Source organism: Podarcis filfolensis (genome assembly GCF_964270895.1).
Source record: "Podarcis filfolensis genome assembly, chromosome: 14".
NCBI classification, from domain to species: domain Eukaryota; kingdom Metazoa; phylum Chordata; class Lepidosauria; order Squamata; family Lacertidae; genus Podarcis; species Podarcis filfolensis.
Genome location: NC_139616.1, coordinates 5,916,896 through 5,935,540, shown reverse-complemented (window position 1 = coordinate 5,935,540; position 18,645 = coordinate 5,916,896). Strand labels below are relative to the sequence as shown.

At 41.1% G+C, this 18,645-nt stretch overlaps 1 protein-coding gene across 32 annotated transcripts in view; it reads left to right on the top strand.

Moving 5' to 3' along the window:
- TCF12 (transcription factor 12) overlaps positions 1–18,645 on the top strand; it is a 141,706-nt gene that overhangs the window by 78,475 nt on the left and 44,586 nt on the right. For 30 of the 32 annotated variants that reach the window (XM_083586474.1, XM_083586462.1, XM_083586464.1 and 27 more), the window contains 2 exons: positions 4,899–5,031; positions 7,259–7,311. In XM_083586474.1, the coding sequence (XP_083442600.1) occupies positions 4,899–5,031; positions 7,259–7,311 (186 nt within the window). Of the gene's footprint in view, positions 1–4,898; positions 5,032–7,258; positions 7,312–15,441; positions 15,994–18,645 lie in introns of those variants that run through there. The other 2 variants (XM_083586481.1, XM_083586480.1) reach the window with 2 other exon arrangements.

Sequence of the window (18,645 nt, the reverse complement as noted above, 5' to 3'; positions counted from 1 at the left end):
ACCTGGCCACCTGTTCCTCACCTCTCCATTGCATGCCTCAGCCCAACAGATAGCCCAGAACCAGCACAGGTTGATGCTGGGGGTGGCTGAGACCTGGAGTGCCACGTCGAAGCCCAGTGCCATCCCTGTGCCAGCTGCTGCCACTGCTACCAAGGAGGAAGTGGTGGCCCAACAGCTGCAGCAGCGGGCATTTCACGTCATGTTTGTTTCGTGTGAGGTGGTGCTTCGTATGCTGCCCATCTCGCCTTCACTCTCCGCTGCCGCCCCAAACCAAAATAGAGCACCCAGCGCAACATTAGGCCCCAAGCCTCCTCTGCCCTCCACAGGCGCTTCTGGCAGCGTGGGACTGGAGCTTACAGGCAGTCAGCACCATCACACTCTGAGATGCGGTTCTTCCTCTTGCTCCTCTTCCAATTGGTGGCTTAGGCATCACATTTCAAGCAGGCACAGGAGGGAGGCAGCGAGTTCAAACAACGGCAACACTCCTTCCCAGCGCATCTTGGTTTTGCTTTCCGCAAACTCTCGCTCTCCTACCACTGGACCCACCCTCTACCCTCACAGTTTGATGACAATTCAAAAATGGAAGAACTGCGTGTCATTTTAAATTAAAACAGGACACAGCTATTTACTTCCAAAAATGGGATGATTCCATTTTTTATAGACAGGTAGAAATCCTATACTGGACACTGTCTTTTTGTTGATCCTGCCTAGATTTGTATTACCCTTTTTAGCTGCTGCATTCTACTGCTGACTTTATGGTCTGCTAAAACCCCTAGATCCTTTTTCTATGTGTGCTGTCAAGCCAGGTGTCATCCATACTGTATTTGCACATCTGATTTTTCATACTTTAAATACCAAACTTCTTATTGATCTCTGTTTAAATAATTTTTGTTAGTTTGACCAGTTCTCCATCCTGTCAATATCTTAGATCATGTCTGGTGTTTGCAACGCCTCCACAATGTCCCAAGATTTGATGTCCACTGAAAATTTGATGATCATCTCCTCCACTCCATCCAAGTCATGTTATAAAGTCGTTAAATCACACCAGGCCCAGAGCAGAATTCTGAGGCACCTCCTTTAGTGCATATTTGAGGCACTTCTGACTTGGATCAAGATTTCCTTTTCCTCAGTATCGTGATGTGGTCACCTCCACCCAAGGTCCCCATTCCTTTCATCTCATCAACCAGTTCTTCTGGACGATGAAATTATCAGCAAATCAAGAATTTATTAGACCTTTCATTCTTCACTGTTTGATTTCCAACAGATCCCATTTATTTTTAAGTGCTATGCGATCATGTACCTATCTAATGACTTGTTAGCACAATGCATTTAATGAAAACTTTCTAAGACAAACCACCAGAGAGAATCCAAATCTATCTCATTTTCTGGCAGTTGCTATTGATTACTCATTCAAGGTTCCTTTGTTTTTCACTATCTAATGATATTCTCCAGAGTGAATTCTTAACAACCTACAGATAATTGTGAGCTTATTTCTAACATTTCCATGCAGAATGAATTTGCAATATAATATAATTTCTAAATGTCATTATTCCCCATGTTTGATGTTCGCATGCTTTTATTTTTCATTCAACAGTTTAAAATGCAGCATTTATATCCGGTATATATTGGGTTGTATTCAATGTTAAACCTACTCAGAGTGGACCCACTGAAATTAATAGACATGAGTATGTCAGATCCATTAATTTTAATGGGTCTACTCTGAGTAGAACTTGGTTGGCTGCAACCCACTATATTTATATAAAACAATGTATATCACCCTTCATTATTTATTACTTTAATGCTACTCCCTCTTGATGATTTTCCTATTTTATTGTTTTGTTGTGCTCCATTGTGATAGCTGTTTTATGAATGGCTTGCTGTATATGCTCTTATGTATTGTATGATGCTCTATTATTGTAAGCCACTTTACACATTAAAACAAAGCAAAATGTAAGCTTATTCATCGTATTAGATTTCATACAGCATAAAACAGGTGAAAACCCAACAAACTATATATTTTTTTAGCAATAGGAGTGACTGTACCCCTAAAACTATATCCAAATTTTGTATCCTTTGAGTTCTGTGCAAAATAATGGATAGAACAAAGTTTCTTTTGGTGCTGGGTGGATAGCCTTGCACCTCAGTGGATATTGTGGGTGTTTTACAGTGGAAGAAAAAGAAGACACAGTGTTCTTCAAATGACAGGTGTATCTTAGCCACCTCTTTGGGGTGTATGCCTCATAAGGCAGCTTTCTTATGCAGTGACAAAATGTGACAAAAATACAACAGAATTCTATTGGAATAGTATTAAAATAGTAGATCATTATAAATATTTGCTTAATAGAATGAATTCAGTAGTCCTCCAGTCCACAGAATAATCCTTAACACTACTCTTGAGTGGTCTGTGGCTGCAGGTTCTGTGGATTTCCAAACCCATATCCTGAGTATTTTTAATATTTAATTTATCGATAGCTTTACTCTCCTTGCCGTTTCAATTAAACGTGTTTATTTGGAAATGGATGTCAGCACCTAGGTATTTTAAATAGTTTCTGGTCGTTCATTAGTTGGTGAATAGTCGGCGCAGTATTTGTGTAGTCCCTGACTTTTTTCTTTGGGTGTCTGTTGGAGGTTATTTGTGGATTAGCTAGGTATATTTGAATTAGCTTACATCAGTGAGTGCTTATTACTGAGGACAGTAATCCAAGCAGTGCTAGTCAGTATTCCAGGAGAATTGCCTGCTATTGATTATCCTTTAGTAATTGGATGTGAGTTTAGAAGACGAGGTTCCAGCTTGCGAGAAGTCTCCAATTCAGTTTTAAGAGCATTAGGAACTAAGCTACATGTATCATGTCGGCAAACTTATCTTTTTGAAGAGACCCCAGGCACTTGGTCAAGAGCGAGCCTGGTATTGATAATACAAAGCTTATTTCATAGTGTTATGATCGTCCTTGGAGTTGGAGTATTCCATCTCTATCTGATGCCCTCAGGGTAGGATAGATCTTAAGGTTGCTTGGTTCTGCTAGGCAGAAAAATCAATGAGATGTATTAATTACATCTGTATTGATTTTGATTTGGCAAACAGAAGTACTTCAAAGAAGCTGAATAAAACTTTTTCAAGTATCAGCAATAATACAGAAAAATAAATAACTCACATTTTTAGAGGAATGACTTTTTAAAACTAGCACAAACTACCCTGAATCCTCAAAATCCAGGAAGGTGTCATGGCACTATGCTAATTTAACAGAGGAGCCATTCCCCGCCATGTAGAAGAAAACTGAGAAGGGGACAGGCGAAGTATGGCAACTTTCAGGTTTTGCAGTTGCTGTTAATCCATTGATTGGAGTTGCCAGCTTCAGTCACTACATAAACATTGCTTCTAATTGTTAATGAGTTAAATTTATCACGTCAGTGAAATTATGGAGCCCCACACCAGGATTTATTTCTATGTTTGGATGTTTCCCCTACCCCACTAGTTTGAAATTATTTTCCTCAAATGGCTTTAAAAAGTCAATTGGAAGTGGAGTTTGGTCGTAGTTCTCAGGACACAAGCCCCATTGTTTGGGGTGGGGGAGCATGCACAAGGCACAGTTGACCTCTGGCCCAGGAAAATAATGTGTCACGTCATGTCATGACGTGCTGCGTGGCGCATTGTGCACCCAGTCGGGGGTCCAAGTTGGTGCCCTAGCAGTCAAGTGACACATAAATGTTGTGAAACAAACAAATAAAATAATAAATAATTCTTAGGCTTAACAAAAACAACCCCAAAAAACCACAACTAACATTTCTTTGAACAGTGATATGAGATTGAAGCTGAATACACGGTTTTCACTAGTCATTGGTTGATGCATTAACCACATCATTTGAGACTTAGGCCCAGTCTATGCTAATATGTTATGCTAATAGTATATTGGTTTAGCAAGGCCTCACAAGCAGGAAGGAGCAGTCTTAAGCTTGTGCCACACACTTCTCCAGCCCTTTTCAAACACAGCCAGGAGATGGACTTAGCGGCTTTTACTTTCCTTAAAAAAGACTTGGAAGCTGAGTTGTTTTCCAACTGATCAGAGTTCGTTAAAAACCAGTGGAAAGCTGCGCCCTTAGGGCAAATGAATCTCTGCCCTCAGCAAGCCCTCAGGTGTCTGCCTTCTTATTTATGGGAGCAGCCCAGCCTGTGCAGAGAGGGGGCAGCCACCCAGGTACACTTGCTCTGGGCCTCAAAGGACTAAGTCGGTTAGGGGGCTCCACCAGGAACAGGCTGATTTTTTGTTTGAGTTTGTAATTTTATTCTAACAAGACTCCAGCTCTGAGCCTCAGACAAGCTCAGCACAGGCCTGAGTGCTGGGGTGGGGTGGGGAGCCTGGCTGCTACCTCCTCCGTCTCAGTGTTTCCCTTGTAAAACTCAGCATGGAGGAGAATGGGGACAAAACTAGAATTAAGTAGCTCCACTTGTCATTGACTCCAGCTCTGGTGCCAGTGGGTGCACCAGCCACCATTCTTAAAAACAATAATCCTGGTCTAGGCAACACAACAAGTCAAGGATTCTGGGAAAGGGATGAATGAATCTGCTAACATTGTTCTCATAGCTGTGTTGGAGGAAGGGGTGGGGAGGGGAGAGTGCACAAGCCAAAGAATCATGGTGGCTTTTGCTTTCTTGTGCTTCTTGTACTTCATCTCTTTAAAGCAGGCATCCCCAAACTTGGCCCGCCTGCTGTTTTGGGACTACAATTCCCATCACCACTGACCACTGGTCCTGTTAGCTAGGGATGATGGGAGTTGTAGTTCCAAAACAGCTGGAGGGCCAAGTTTGGGGATGTCTGCTTTAAAGCTTAGTGTGTACCAGTCCTTTAGGCACAGAGAAAGAGAGACTTTTAATGTCCTACTCCTGTTGGTTTGTTTTGCAGTCAAGTCTGATTCGGTCAGATATTGGGCTTGGAAGTCCAGGTCTGATGTCCTCAGGAAAAGCCGGAACATCATATTATCCATTTCCTACCACAAATCCACGACGAAGATCACTTCATGATTCATCTTCTCTTGGTGAGTCAATCATACGTTAGCGAATGCTGCTTTCCCCACATCACATTTTTAAGCTTGAGAGCACTCTTTTCAGGAAGATGTCCAATTATTTCCCCCAATAAATGTGTTTAATTATAGATTATCTTCTGTGAATTTTATATTCTGTTTAACCTGGCGGCTTAGGACTCACATAAGTTGAAAGTGGGAGAGCATTGAAGTGGGCTGTAGGAGGGAGCCAGCAGCTTGACATTGCATTTTTCCCTTTCGGGTGCAAAATTAGGTAGCATCTGCTGCCTTTTTCCTTCTGTAACTCCTCCCCAGTCATCCATTTCCCATGTAATGTGCAGTCCACCCCAAAAGAGTTGCAAGAGCAGAATGATGTCCCAGAAGCATGTACTTAAACATTCCCCAATAAGGACACATTACGAGCATGCTAGATCAGGCTAATGGCCTATTTAGTCCCCGAAGAATTTAGTATTATCAGCTAATCTGGCCACCTCACTTCTCAACTCTAAATCGTTTATAAGCAAGTTAAAGAGCACAGATCCCAATACCAATACTTGGTGGCCATCTACCTTCATATCAGGAATACTGTAACTTCCTGTTCCTTGTCTTAACCAGTTCCTGATCCACAATAAGCTGTTGCTTCTTATTCCATGACTCCCAAGTTTACTCACGAGTCTTTGATTAGGTACTTTGTCCAAAGCTTTTTTAATGTTCAAGTACAGAACATCAGCTTGATCCTCTAGTTTTCTTGACATCCAAAGAACACTAATAGACTGGACAGTTCCTTGCAGAAGCCATGTTTATTCTGCTTTACCAAGAGCTTGTCCTACTATATACCTGGTTGGTTCTGTGACCAACTGTTCGAGGACACAATTGTTTAGGGTATCAAGAAATGTTACCTTTGTGATTGGAAAACATATGTGCTTGTGCATGAATGCTGCCATTTTGGCTATATAAGTGCAGGCACACACTGCTAAAAACTGGAAATGGAATGCAAGAGTCTTGAAAATTGCTAGGTACAAACCATACAGAATAGATATGACTTAACAGTCTTGGGTTCTATATCTATCACTCTATCTCCAGCAAGTGCGCCATCTTCATGGGGCCCTGAGTGCCCTGGCTCCCATAATTGGTTTTCCTGTGGGTGCCCGGCTGCCTCCACCCTTTGCAGCTTCCTCTGTGTGCTGCTGCCACTGCAAAAGCCTCTGTGCGCCACCCACAGTGGCTGCGCAGCCGTCTCCACAGCAGCTGCACACCACCCACCACCGCCAAGCACCACCTTACCTCTGACACTCCAGCGCAGCAGTGTCAACTGGATCCGGGTCTGCGCCTCTGCTGTGGGCCCCCACAGCGGAGAGGTGCAGGCCCCAGTACAGTTGCTACTGCTGCGTCAGAGCGTGTGCGCCGTTCCACCATTGCGACATGTGATGTCATGTCGCAACGCCATTATTTCAGTGCTCACTGTGACGTTGGGCACCCACAGTGCAGAAGCCCAAATTGGAGGCCCTGATCTCCACTGTTTTTGAGTCATAACGCCCTACAATCGTACCTCTGCTTTCATATCCCTCTGGATACGTAAACTTCGGGTTGCAAAGACGGCAAACCCGGAAATGTATACTTTCTGGTTTCGCTGTGCGCACATGCGCAGAAGCGCTCAATTGTGCCATGCACATGCGCAGAAGGGCGCCTCCAGTTACGAAGTTTTCAGGATGAGGCCGGGCCTCCGGAACGGATCCTGTTCGTAACCGGAGGTACCACTGTATATTGTTCCCAGTTTGTTTTGTTCAATTACCTATTCCATGCAAAGGGTCTCATTTCAAATAGGCAACAGTAGTCACGTACTCTCTTTTCCTTAGCATATGAGCCATTTCCTTCTTTGGTTATATAGTGATGATTTTCAAAATACAAGCATTTGTATGATATTCCATCCCTTGTTCTTTTGGGAGGTGAATTCTATTTGGGTGTGTTTCCTGGGCTGAATCCACTGGTTCAACTCTTAAACTAGATCCTGGAAATTAATTCATAATTCTTGGTGTCCTTTTAAAAAACAATTTGTATTTGAATCTGGAAGATAAGTAGCTGGGCAAAAGAGTTTTATAACAGCACTTGCTACTATTCTGCTCTTTAGGACTACATTTTTCTAGTTCTTTTCTCATTTAGGCAGTTTTTCTTCAGCAATGCTACTTACTCTGTTAATGTTACTAATGCTGCTGGTTGATAAAATTTGGCTTTTCATATGCAGATTCTCTACAGACCAAGAAAGTAAGAAAAGTGCCCCCAGGTTTGCCTTCATCTGTAAGTATTGTTGGTTGTTCTATCTTTCAGTAAACAGTTACCATTGGATTGCTTTCTTTGTGTATCGGTTACAAACAGTAAAATTGAGCAGCAATAAGTTATAAAGCAGGGATAACTAACCTGTAGTTCTCCATAAGTTGCTGGACTCAAGATCCATCAGTCCTGATCAGTGGCCAACCTGGCTTATGCTGATGTGAGGGCTGTTTGAAAATCTAACTGAGGCTTGCACAGCATAAGCCTACCAACCAATTGTGGGCATCTCTGTAACTATTTGCACTGCTCTTCCTCTTTCTGGAGCAGGTGACATGTTGGAGTTGGTCAAGTTTTTCATCCCCTTGCAATTAGCCGGACATGTTGAACAGTCCGCTTTTACTGAGGCTGGATCTAGACACATTAAAAAAAAATTCAGGAAAATGATTTGTAAACTTCATAGTGGGAAATCATGTTGGAGAAAGACGGGACTCCACAGCACCATCTGGTGTCACAGTGTTATAATGCATATAAAACACTTTCTTTACTAATGTTGCTGAGTCCTGAGTCTCCCTTACCATGAACTGTTGGAAGAGGGAAAGCCTTCTGTGCTGCTGTGACCCAAGTCAGTGAGGAGAAGGGGAAAGAGTGAAAGAGTGATTGAAGGAAAATTGGAATCTAAGGAATGGAGTGAGGAGGAGGAGGAGGAAGAAGTAAGGAACAAATGGATTGGACAAAAAGAGAAGAGTGTGCTGTGGGGTGCACAGAGAAGAAGGGACTGCAGCTGTTGAAACATCTGTGGGCAGGAAAGCAGAAAAAAAATGACAAACTGGGATGCAGATTGCAGACCAGTCCTATGCACGCACAGAAGGGAGGAGGTGGGAAGCAGGCTTCGTGAAATAAAGAATGGGAAGCAGAGATGAGCATGGATAAAGGGCTTCAAAATGACCTGTGATCATGCACAGAGTAAAGGGGAGTTAACAGAATGCAAACACACAAAATGCAAACTTAAAATTGTGGTAGTGATTTTCTATGTGTAACTTAGATTTATCCCTCTTGAGTCATCAATAATGCTAAAGTGGCCTTTAGGGTGAAGTGAGTGTTTTGCCCCTGGTGTAGCTACACCTTTGTAGTGCTTTTAAACATCTGATAGCAATGATTTGTAAAATATTTGTACACTTTTACCTGCTTGTCCCTGTCATACACATTTCTCTCATGGGAAGAGGGGTGGCCCAGGAACTATCTTCTGTTCATGTCTTTTGATGTTTAATTAGTCATTATGTTGCTGAACAGGAGGACAGACAGATTAATAGCTGAGAATCCTAGAAATTTACATTGGTAATAATCCCAGTGGAGCTGAAGACATTAAGATTCGTAGGACATGTGCAGCTCGGCTTGCCTCAATAGGACTGTTATTAATATGCATAAATCACCAAGTCAGATGTTCCTTATGAAGCCCTTGTGGATTTTCAAGCCTTCATTAAGTCTTTTCTAACTTGAGCCTAACATCACGAATGCTTTCAAGCAACCGGTTTGTTCATCTCCCTTGCTCCAAAATGTGTCCTTTGAGAATAAAGGGCTTTAATTGGGGGGGGGGTGGCATGGCTTGGTAAAAAATCATCAATAAATGTGATAATCTAATGGTTTTTGGTTGTGTTGTGGTATTAAAAGTCTCTTATTCTGTAAAGAAAATGGTTAATACATTAATCTGTATTTAAAATCCACATCAAATGCAGGCAGGATTTTCCATCCATCCCTCCCTTTCAGAGCAAACAAGAAAGGAGGGAGAGATGCAGAACATGCTTCTTTGTTGTGTAAATGGAGGTGTTGGGCTTTTATTCAGCAGTACTTAACACATGGCGCAGGTGCACTTGGATGAGTCATAACTCAAAGCTGTGCAGGCTGAATAGAATGGGCTGCTGCTGTTGCAAAGGCAGGAGGAAAGCTGTGGATGCAAAATGGGCCAGATCTTTCCTTCTTTGGCATTAGTTCTGAAGTGGAGCTGGTACTCCGGTTTGTTTATGCCCTCCATTGTATTTCACAAAACAAGTGAATCCAAGCTTCTGTTTTCATTTTTCTTCTTCTTCCAGTGAGATGTATGTTGGGCAGACTGAGGGGCAGCTGTGTTATGAACTTGCAGCTTACCTGGAAGCCAGCTTACAGCTGGAGAGACTCTTAACAGATTTTGCTTGCATAAGCTCATGGGCTGAATAGCTGCCCAGTAAACTCAGGGTCACAATGGCAACCTCAGGAATCTTCCCCTCCCCCATTTCAGTTCCCAAGCAGGAGCTAAAAATAGACCAGCAGTTAACATTGAATCCCCTCATTGAATGAAAGAAGGAATGAAAATACAATTAAAAATCAGTGTCAATATTTAATACAAATGATGCATGTGGAAAAGAAATAGGAGGGAATTACTGAGGGATTTGTGTGTGTAGGTAGGGTTGGATGCAAAAGGCATCTGCATTCAAAAGAGTTCCACAGACATAATCTCAGTTATCTACAACATTGTTTCCCCTCCTTCTCCTTAACCCTTTCTGTCCCAAATGTAACTACAGTTTCATTTTTTTTTCTCCCCAAACTTCATCAAGCAGCCGATCTACTCAGAAGTAAACTCCACCAACAGTAGATATGCATAGGACTGCAGCTTTAGAAGTTTGGTCTCATGCACCTTTACTATAAAGGAAGCCTAACTGTTCTGTGGTGCTTACTCACCAGTAAGCATCCTGGTTTTACTTGGTGTCTCTCAATGCTGCTCCAATTGAGAACATTCAGGCTGTTCAGAGGAAAGGGAGACTTTCACATCAAGGGGCATGTGCATTCTCAGGGTCCTTCTCAAGTCCTTTTTTTCTCAGTGGTTTTTGCCTAGTAAAAGTCCTGCTTTGCGTGTCCAGGAAAGCTGCTCTCTTGGTTACTCCATGGTCTTTTCTTTCTATGTCTGTTCTGCAAGGTAATGTTTGCCTCCTTCATGGAACTTACAACTTCCTTCATGTGAGGCATGGGTGATGTTGTTGGTTGTTCTGCAGCTTCTTGAAGTATCAACAAGGATTGTCCAATGTCTTATTGCTAGTCAGTGCCCTAATCATTTAATTAAGGGTGGGATGAAGAAGGACGCCCCGTGTAGTTAAGATGGGATGAAGGGCTACTGGCCACTGACGTCACAAAGGTACTCAAGCCTTCATCTTAGCTGTGGCTTTCTCCAGTGTATTTCCTACGAGGGGGGAATCATTTAGGGCTTGGCAAATTTCCCTAGATAAGGAATTGTTGCTGCTTTAGAGAAAGCAATGTCTCTGATATTCCTCAAACACATTCAATTTAGTGGAAGCCTGGAGAGCAGATCCTTAAAAATTGAGTTGGTTCATACGAGCAAATACAGTCATTTAAGTAACAGGGTCCCAGATCATTAAGGGTTTTTTGGCCCATACCACTTCCTTTTTAAGAAAGCCAAATGTTTGCCTAATACATTACTACTACTATTACTAAGCTTTCCAGGGTTCCACCTTCTATCTGCCCCATTAAAGCAGTTCTGGGTAAGGAGACAGAATAGATGTGGAAGCTGATGGAGCATTATGTAGATCGTGTTTCGGATGGTGGCTTCTAGCCAGATAACATTTGCACACAGGAATATACATAGAAGGAACTCATGTGATTAAAATAATTTCAAAAGGCCTTGGACTTTGCATCAGACTCTGGCATAAATCCTGCTGCCAGGACTTTCATCAAAGGAAAAACTTGTAGGGGGTACTCTGTTTGCTGAGTGCTGTGATGCCACAATAAATTTGGGATGTGCAAGAGGAAGGACACTGAGTGGCTTTTCTGGTGTCTGCCAATATCCAGTTTCCAGCAGTCTCAAATTTGTGTGTCAGTGTGCCAGGACGACCGTGTCTTTGAAGCCTGGCAGCCCCTTTTTGCATTTTCCATTTCTCTCCTCATGCCATTTGAGCATAGCACTTCCCACTGCCATGATTTCCAAAAGCCAGTAGAATGCTCTGCAAAATAAGACTTCCTGTTGCTTCCTTTAAAACTTGCTACATGATCGTTTTGATTTGGTATACTTTTGATTAAAAGTACAGTATGGTATTCTGATTAGGGAGAAGGATTAGATTATACAGCCATCTGCAGGAAACTTCCGAAACTGCAGCAGTACTTTGATACCCAACGATTGTATCTTGGCATGTAACCAATGCAATGGTTTATTAAGAGGATTTAAACAGGAAAACCTAAAGTTATAGAGTTGAGCTAGCAGAGGGATTTGTTTTCCCCCTTACGTTTTAAGATTTTATTTTAGTTGGGGTGTGTGCATTTGTCATATTTTGATGATTTTAGTTTAGTGGGGCTGAGACTTGATGATGGTGGCATCAGTCTGTCTTGAATATTATAGAATAAGTCAAACTGTTGGGAGAGTTTTAGCACCTGCTGTGGCTGTAGAGCCCAAGATGGGAGAGACATTATGGATAGTGAGAAAGAAGTTGATAGAGAAAAGTTTCCCCCCCTCATAACCCTAGAAATCAGGGACATCTAGTGAAGCTGAATGTTGGAATATTCAGGACAGACAAAATAAAGTGCTTCACTCAACACATAGGTCAGCTATGGAATTAGCTCATGCAAGAGGCAATGGTGACCACTAACTATTACTTGGCTGTCAGTGGCTACTAACCATGATGATTGTGTTCTCCCTTCGCTGTCGGAGGCAATGTGCTTCTGAATACTAGCTGCTGGAAAATCGTTGCAGAGTGCTGTTGCTCTCAGGTCTTGTTTGCGTGGTTTCCACAGACATCTGGTTGGTCACTGTGAAAACAGGATGTTGGACTAGATGGGCCACTGGCCTGGTCCAGCAGGGCTTTACATACGCTCTTATATTTCAGTACCATTGTATACTGGATACATGCTAATTCACTTCAGTGGGTTTTTACTTGGTTGTAGGCTTGGGCTGTTGCTGTTTCAGAGATGCTCTTTAATTTTGTTCATGGCATTTTCCAAGAAAGGGTAAGATCAAATATATTCCATTGTCTCCTGTTGCTCATTTTACACCAGACACTCAGATAGGATCTGCAGGTGTCTTTTAATAAATGGGCACCACTTAGAACAAAGTATTGGACACCTCCCGTCCTGGGCAATATGTGGGGTGTCTGCCATAGCAGCATTTCATATAATCAAGGCATCCTTCCAGACTCTACTTTGCCTCACTATCTCGCATAGAACTCTCAGGCATAAGGGTTTTATAATTTAATAACTATGTTGTATGGGGGGCGGGGGGGGGGCTTCATGTCATGGGAGTCTGTGAAAAGGATTTAGGACTTCTAAATGTGATGAGTAGTCAGTACTCATCACATTTGAGAGCTTGAAAATGTGCTGGTGGTCTCAAGCACCCTTTAAATGAAGAGGAATGCGTTACAGTTGGCATAAAAAGCATTGAAAAGAGGTGGGGGGAGAAAGAAAGTGATTTTCATATGTGGTGGATGTTTCTTATTGTGGAAAAAAATATATCAAAACAGGTATTTTAAAAATAACATGTTCACCAATTTGGTTGCTGCTCCAGTTTCTGCTGTTCCTGAAAAATATGAGTATGATGTAGCTGTTGCACAGATTAAAAGTTCACTTTAAAAGTTGTGGGTACAAAAATGGTTTTTGTTGGGTGGCCAACACAATTACTCACATTTTGTGATCGGTAGCTTCTAGGAAACCCAAACTGCAAGGGAATCTCCGTGTGACTAAGTATTACAGCCTGCCACGTCACACAGCAGGTTGACATGCTTACACTCGAAAAAGTCTGTCAAGATTGGCAAGAACTCTTTCACCCCTGCAAAATATCTGTCAAGGCTTCATGAAGTGTACTGAGATTGCCAGGGATCACTTGACTGATAGTGTTCCTGTGAACTCTTCCAGATGGAAATTCTTACATTTGTCTGTCTTTGTCAGTCAAGTAGGTCTTAAACATTCTGTCATACTTTGACATAGAGTATATTCTTCTGAAAAACATCTTAATCCTAGAACAGTTGCTAACCTTTGGGGGAGAGCCTGAGTAAGATCTAAAGAGAGATTTAACACATCTTGCCTGCAGAAGTAAAACACTAGAGTGACATTGTTGTAAATCAAGCCATCTTAGCCAGTGCTTTGAGAACCCAAGAGGATCCATGTGGCCTCTGAGGGCAGACAGAGAGAGTTGCAAGCTGCTTGGCACGCCTGCGCTTGGCAGTCTGTATCCTGATGCTGTTTTGCAGCTGTTCCTCAGCCTGTTCAGTTGGTTTGTTTTTGTTTAGGCCCCCTTTAGGGCCAAGGCCTCACTAGGCAGCTTCCAACATATGAAAACACAAAATGCTTCATCAAAACACTTAAAATATATAATTATCACCGTAACAATAAACAGCATTAAGAATAGCTCTCAACAGCACAGTATCATTAACAGGAGAAAAATGTTTTAGCACCAATCCAGCAAAGAGCAGCATAGTAAATTTTAGGAAGAAGCAACTTGAAGATCTACAAAGCCAAATTGAAGGCTTGTAAAGATGGGATTTGTTGTTGTTGATGATGATGATGATACTGTTGCTGTTGTTGTCTTTCCTGAGTGTAATTTCTGTTTTATCTACAAATGTAGGCAATACAATTAATAATGAACCTCACCAAAGAGCAGGGGGCAGCAACCTTTTTCAGCTGTAGGCCAGTCCACCATCCCTCAGACCATGTGGTGGGTCGGACTATATTTTTTTGGGTGGGGGGGATGAAAGAATTCCTATGCCCCACAAATAACCCAGAGATTCATTTTTAAATAAAAGCACACATTCTACTCATGTAAAAACACACTGATTCCCAAACTGTCCGCAGGCCGGATTGAGAAGGCGATTGGGCTGCATCCGGCCCATGGACCTTACATTGCCTACCCCTGCCATAGAGTGATCACAATGGCAGAAATCATACATCAAATGCTAATTGAAATATAATGTTTTCGAAGACCATCCAAAGGCAGGAAGCAACAGAGCCTATTGGTTGTTTCCATGGAAGGAATTCCACAACTGTAGTGCCACCACAGAGAAAGCCCTGTCCCTACTCCTTTCCAGTTAGCATGGGCTTGACAGCAGGGCCTTCAAGGCTGATCTAACAACCTATATTAAGTTTTTTCAAATAATATCCCTTTGGTCTGCATTTAATTATGTTGCCATATAATATTGCCATATAACTCTGCCCTATAATATAAACATAGAAATGTATACATTTCTGTTCTTGATTGTTCATAATATTCATGGTAAAATATTCACATTTCAGCTCAAAACTGTTAGTAAATCAGAACATAGAAATGACCTGAAAGAAGCCACAAAATAAGGATGCAAGTTTATTTTGAACAAACCCCCCCCCCCCGCAACCCCCCAACCTGCCTACCTGCTGTATTTGAGTCTATGTATGTTATTAATATAAAATGAGTAAAAATAGTTTTTAAAATGTTCAGCATTTAGCTGCATTTGAGTATATTGTGTGATTCTTTGGACAGAGTCATGGGTCTAGCCAGGGGGCAGGGGGGCAGCTGCTCCCCCAAATCAAGTAAATCAATAAAAATACTTAACTAACTGAGGTTCTGCCCCCCCCCCAGCAACATGAAGGCTGCACCCCCACAACATAAATTCCTGTTTACCCAAGTTGAGAATTCTTAGTAAGACTGATATAAGGGTATTTATTGATTGCATTTAACCTTCCTATTTTTATTATACCTTGCTTTATTTTTGTTAATAAATTTATTTTTGTGCATTGAAATGAAATCTTAAGGTCTGAATTACATCATTCAGGGAGAAAAGTAATATTAACCAACATTAAAAAAATTTAAGTAAAAATGTCACTAAAATGAATTGGAAAATACGTTTAAAACAGACAACTACAAGGCCAAGCTTATTTTGTTATGTCAATTTAAATATTAATTATAGTCTGTTTTTGTATGTTCATAACTATTAGACTGATGTGTGAATTCTGTGTCCTAAAGCACCACATTTCCCCCCTCAGCTCTTTGAAAGGACATTGGATGTCCTCTGACCCTGGGCTCTAACAGGCACCTAATGATGAAGGGCTTATTGCTTTTTTTGGTCCAGGAAGCAATTAGCTGTCTAGGTCCTCCTCCTCCTTCTCCCAGCGTGTAATTCAGCATTTCAAGCCAGTGAGTGGCGTATTCGTGAAAGTTGGAAGCAGCTTTAGAGAGAACCAGATGGAAGTATGGCTAGAGATGCATGAAGTTTGGTCTCTGCTGCCACAAAAGCTCTCATTTAATTAAAACAAAACAAAAAAAAGATTGAATTGCTAAGGATTTACCATTGCTTCCCTTTTTGGCTCTGTAAAAATGGCTTTTTTATTTGAGTGCAGCTGCAAACTACTGCCCTTTTGACTAAGGTGTAAATTCTTAAATCCTTTGTGGAAGTCCTTGTTTGTTTGCATTACAACTAAAACTGGATTACTTTTGAAGGAAGATTTTACAGCATAGTTTCTAACACACGCACACCCTATTCTCCTGTATTAGATGGTTCAGTCCTATTTTGCATAAATTCTTTCTGAGTAGATGCATGTGTGCTTGTATCTGACTGAAGAATTGCCGTGTTTCATTTGGTGAATTGATGTCTTGGAGGGAAGCTGTGCTCTTAGACTGCACGCTGTGTTGTTTTTAGAGTGAACATGTATTGTGCGTATCCTGTACCTGGAATGAGCAGCAACTCTTTGATGTATTACAATGGAAAAACGGTAAGGGGACTTTCCTTTTGTTCTGATTCTTTCCAAAGTAGTGTGGCTGGAAATGTTGTTTGTAGTCTCTGGACTGGTCTAGCAGCTAGATATACTTGTATAGACTAGAATACTTAGACTAAATTGCTTCAGTTAGTGCTATGATCGTTGCACATAACTTGCTTTTATTTTATGCAGCTGTTCTGTTGCCTTGAGAATGTCATTATTTCACTCATGTAGCAATGCATTTGAAAATGTGAAAGGCATTATTGCTGTTTCATGCAGCAGCGAAAGAAACTGAAACCGTTCCAGTTACTTGCTTTAAAAAAGTGAGTACAAAAAGCGAGGAATATTTCAGAAAGCAACTGGCTGACCAGGCTGCTGTTTCGCACTTAAGTGTTTGTGCTTCATTCAGATACTGTCCTTACAGTGATACTGTGTGTTTTCATTTTGAACATCTTCAATCTGATCCATAAAGTTGAATCCTCCTTTATACAAAAATACTTTCTATAGCTTAGGAATGGTTTATAAATCTGCATCTCTTCAGATGTGTAAAGTTCTGGAGCAATATGTACATTTTAGAGTTTGAGAAGTATTGTGTTGTGCGTTGGTCTTTTGTCCATATGGCTATTGTGTAATGTAGACTGAACCTTCCACATTTCATAGGAGCCTTAAGTGCATTTTATGGGTTTGATAGTAATCAAAACTGATTTTAGACACCGCAGAAAACTAATCCAGTCATGTTATGTGTCATGTAATGACTGCTGCTCACTCTGCAAAGTACTTAAAAGCTTTAGTCTTTTTTAGGATTTTACTAACGATGTACATTGGCAAATGGCATTAACTAGAAGAGATAAGTTGCAATTAATATTGAGGCATTCCTGTGTTCTGCCTATACTCTCAAAAGTATTGCCTCATATTTTATTGCCGTTGATTAGCAATCTGAGTGATGTGATCCAGTTTTGTTTTGTTTTTAGTCTTTTAAAGCATAGTCAAACTTCAGTAGCATTGCAAAATACTAAAGGTTTGGTAAATTGCTCTCTGGACATATCTAAATCATTATAAAGTGCATCTGAGTTTCAGGCAACTTTAGGGAAACTTATTTTCTTTGGTGTCAACACCCCAAGCCCTCCAAATGGGAACCTGATTCTTTTTATGTCGCCTCCTAAGTTTAAGTAGTTTTGCAGTTTTGTGTGAAGATGTATATGTTGGAAAGAAGTAAAATGAAGTCTGCAGTTCCCCAGAAGCAATGGGAGTCTGGCTTTCATGGAGTGTTGATTTTATTCTTTCTCTGGCTCTGAACATTCCTCTTTGTTCTGCAGCGAGGGGGAAAGCTTTGATCTTATTAAGTATTTCCAGGCTTGTAATGGATGGAAGTGCTGGTACTGTAAAGAAGCAAGCCTCAAGAATTGATAGCATCTGCTTGTTATGGTTCATGGGTGACGCTCATGAACTTGAAGAGCTAGAAATTGTATAACAATTCCATATCCTGGTGCCCCTTCTGTGTTGTGACACTTCAGCGTTTAGGCTTTATGGAAGCAGCTCAAAAGCGGGTAGGAAAGAGAAAGGTTAAATCATCCTGATTCATTGGTGTATTCATATTTGTGGTGTTAAGTGGGAAATGTTGGCTTGTCTTCTCTTCTGCTCTGATTCAGGGCTTCATTCTGAAGCATGTTTTTGCCTTAATATTTGTCAAGACTAGCTAATACACTCCTAAAACTGTATCAGACTGAATCATGTCCAGCCACCTTCTTTGTAGTATTTGCCCAGTCTATAGTTAATAAAGTCTGGTTACATGTTTCAGAACTTCAAATAAATAACAGTTTTAATTGTTAAGTATCAGAAGATTCCACCATGCAGTGAGGAACTGAAAGTTTCTGTGGCAGTGTATGATTTGGAAAAAGCTACTAGGGCTTTTTGGAGCCCATGGGAAGGCCTGCTGTTCATATCTGTAGCCCTCCTTGACCTGTCCCCTTTTGATCTTTAAAGGAGGACAAAAAGGTTAGCAAGTTAACTAATAGAGGCAATATTAGAACAAAGCTGAAAGTTATCTCTGGATATGATGAAGGAGGCAATCCTTATAGGCTCTAATGTGTTGGGATGGAAATAAAGTAAAAATCAGATTTTGTTTGTTAGAATGAAATAAATGTGCCTCTTTATATTTTGCTACAGATTGGTATTTAAAAATTCAACTATTCCTCCATTAAGCCATAACATATTAAAGCCTTGTGGCTTAACTATAGAGCAAGAAGTAGTTTTGAGTAGTTTAATTCTAAAATGAAAAGGCGAGTAAGGCCCTCCCTGCAAACCGATCCAGTGTAAGCAATTTATCAAGCTAGTTTTCAGACAGAATTTTGTTTAAATTTTGCTCTACCTATTTAAAAAGTAAGCATCCATCTTTTGGGAACAAAATGTGCATTGTGAGTGTAGGTAAGCCAGTTTACAGAAATAGGTAAAATGCTGTCACAGTGTGTTGCACTGTCTGTATCTGTTAGGCAACCTGTGTCAGATTATTTTTTCGAAAGGACTGTTGTACTGTGTAAAGAGGTCCGTGGTCTGCAGTCTCATCATCATCATCATCACCATCATCATCATCATCATCATCATCATCATATTTTATTTATATCCCACCCTCCCCAGCCGAAGCTGGGCTCAGAGCAGCTAACAACACTA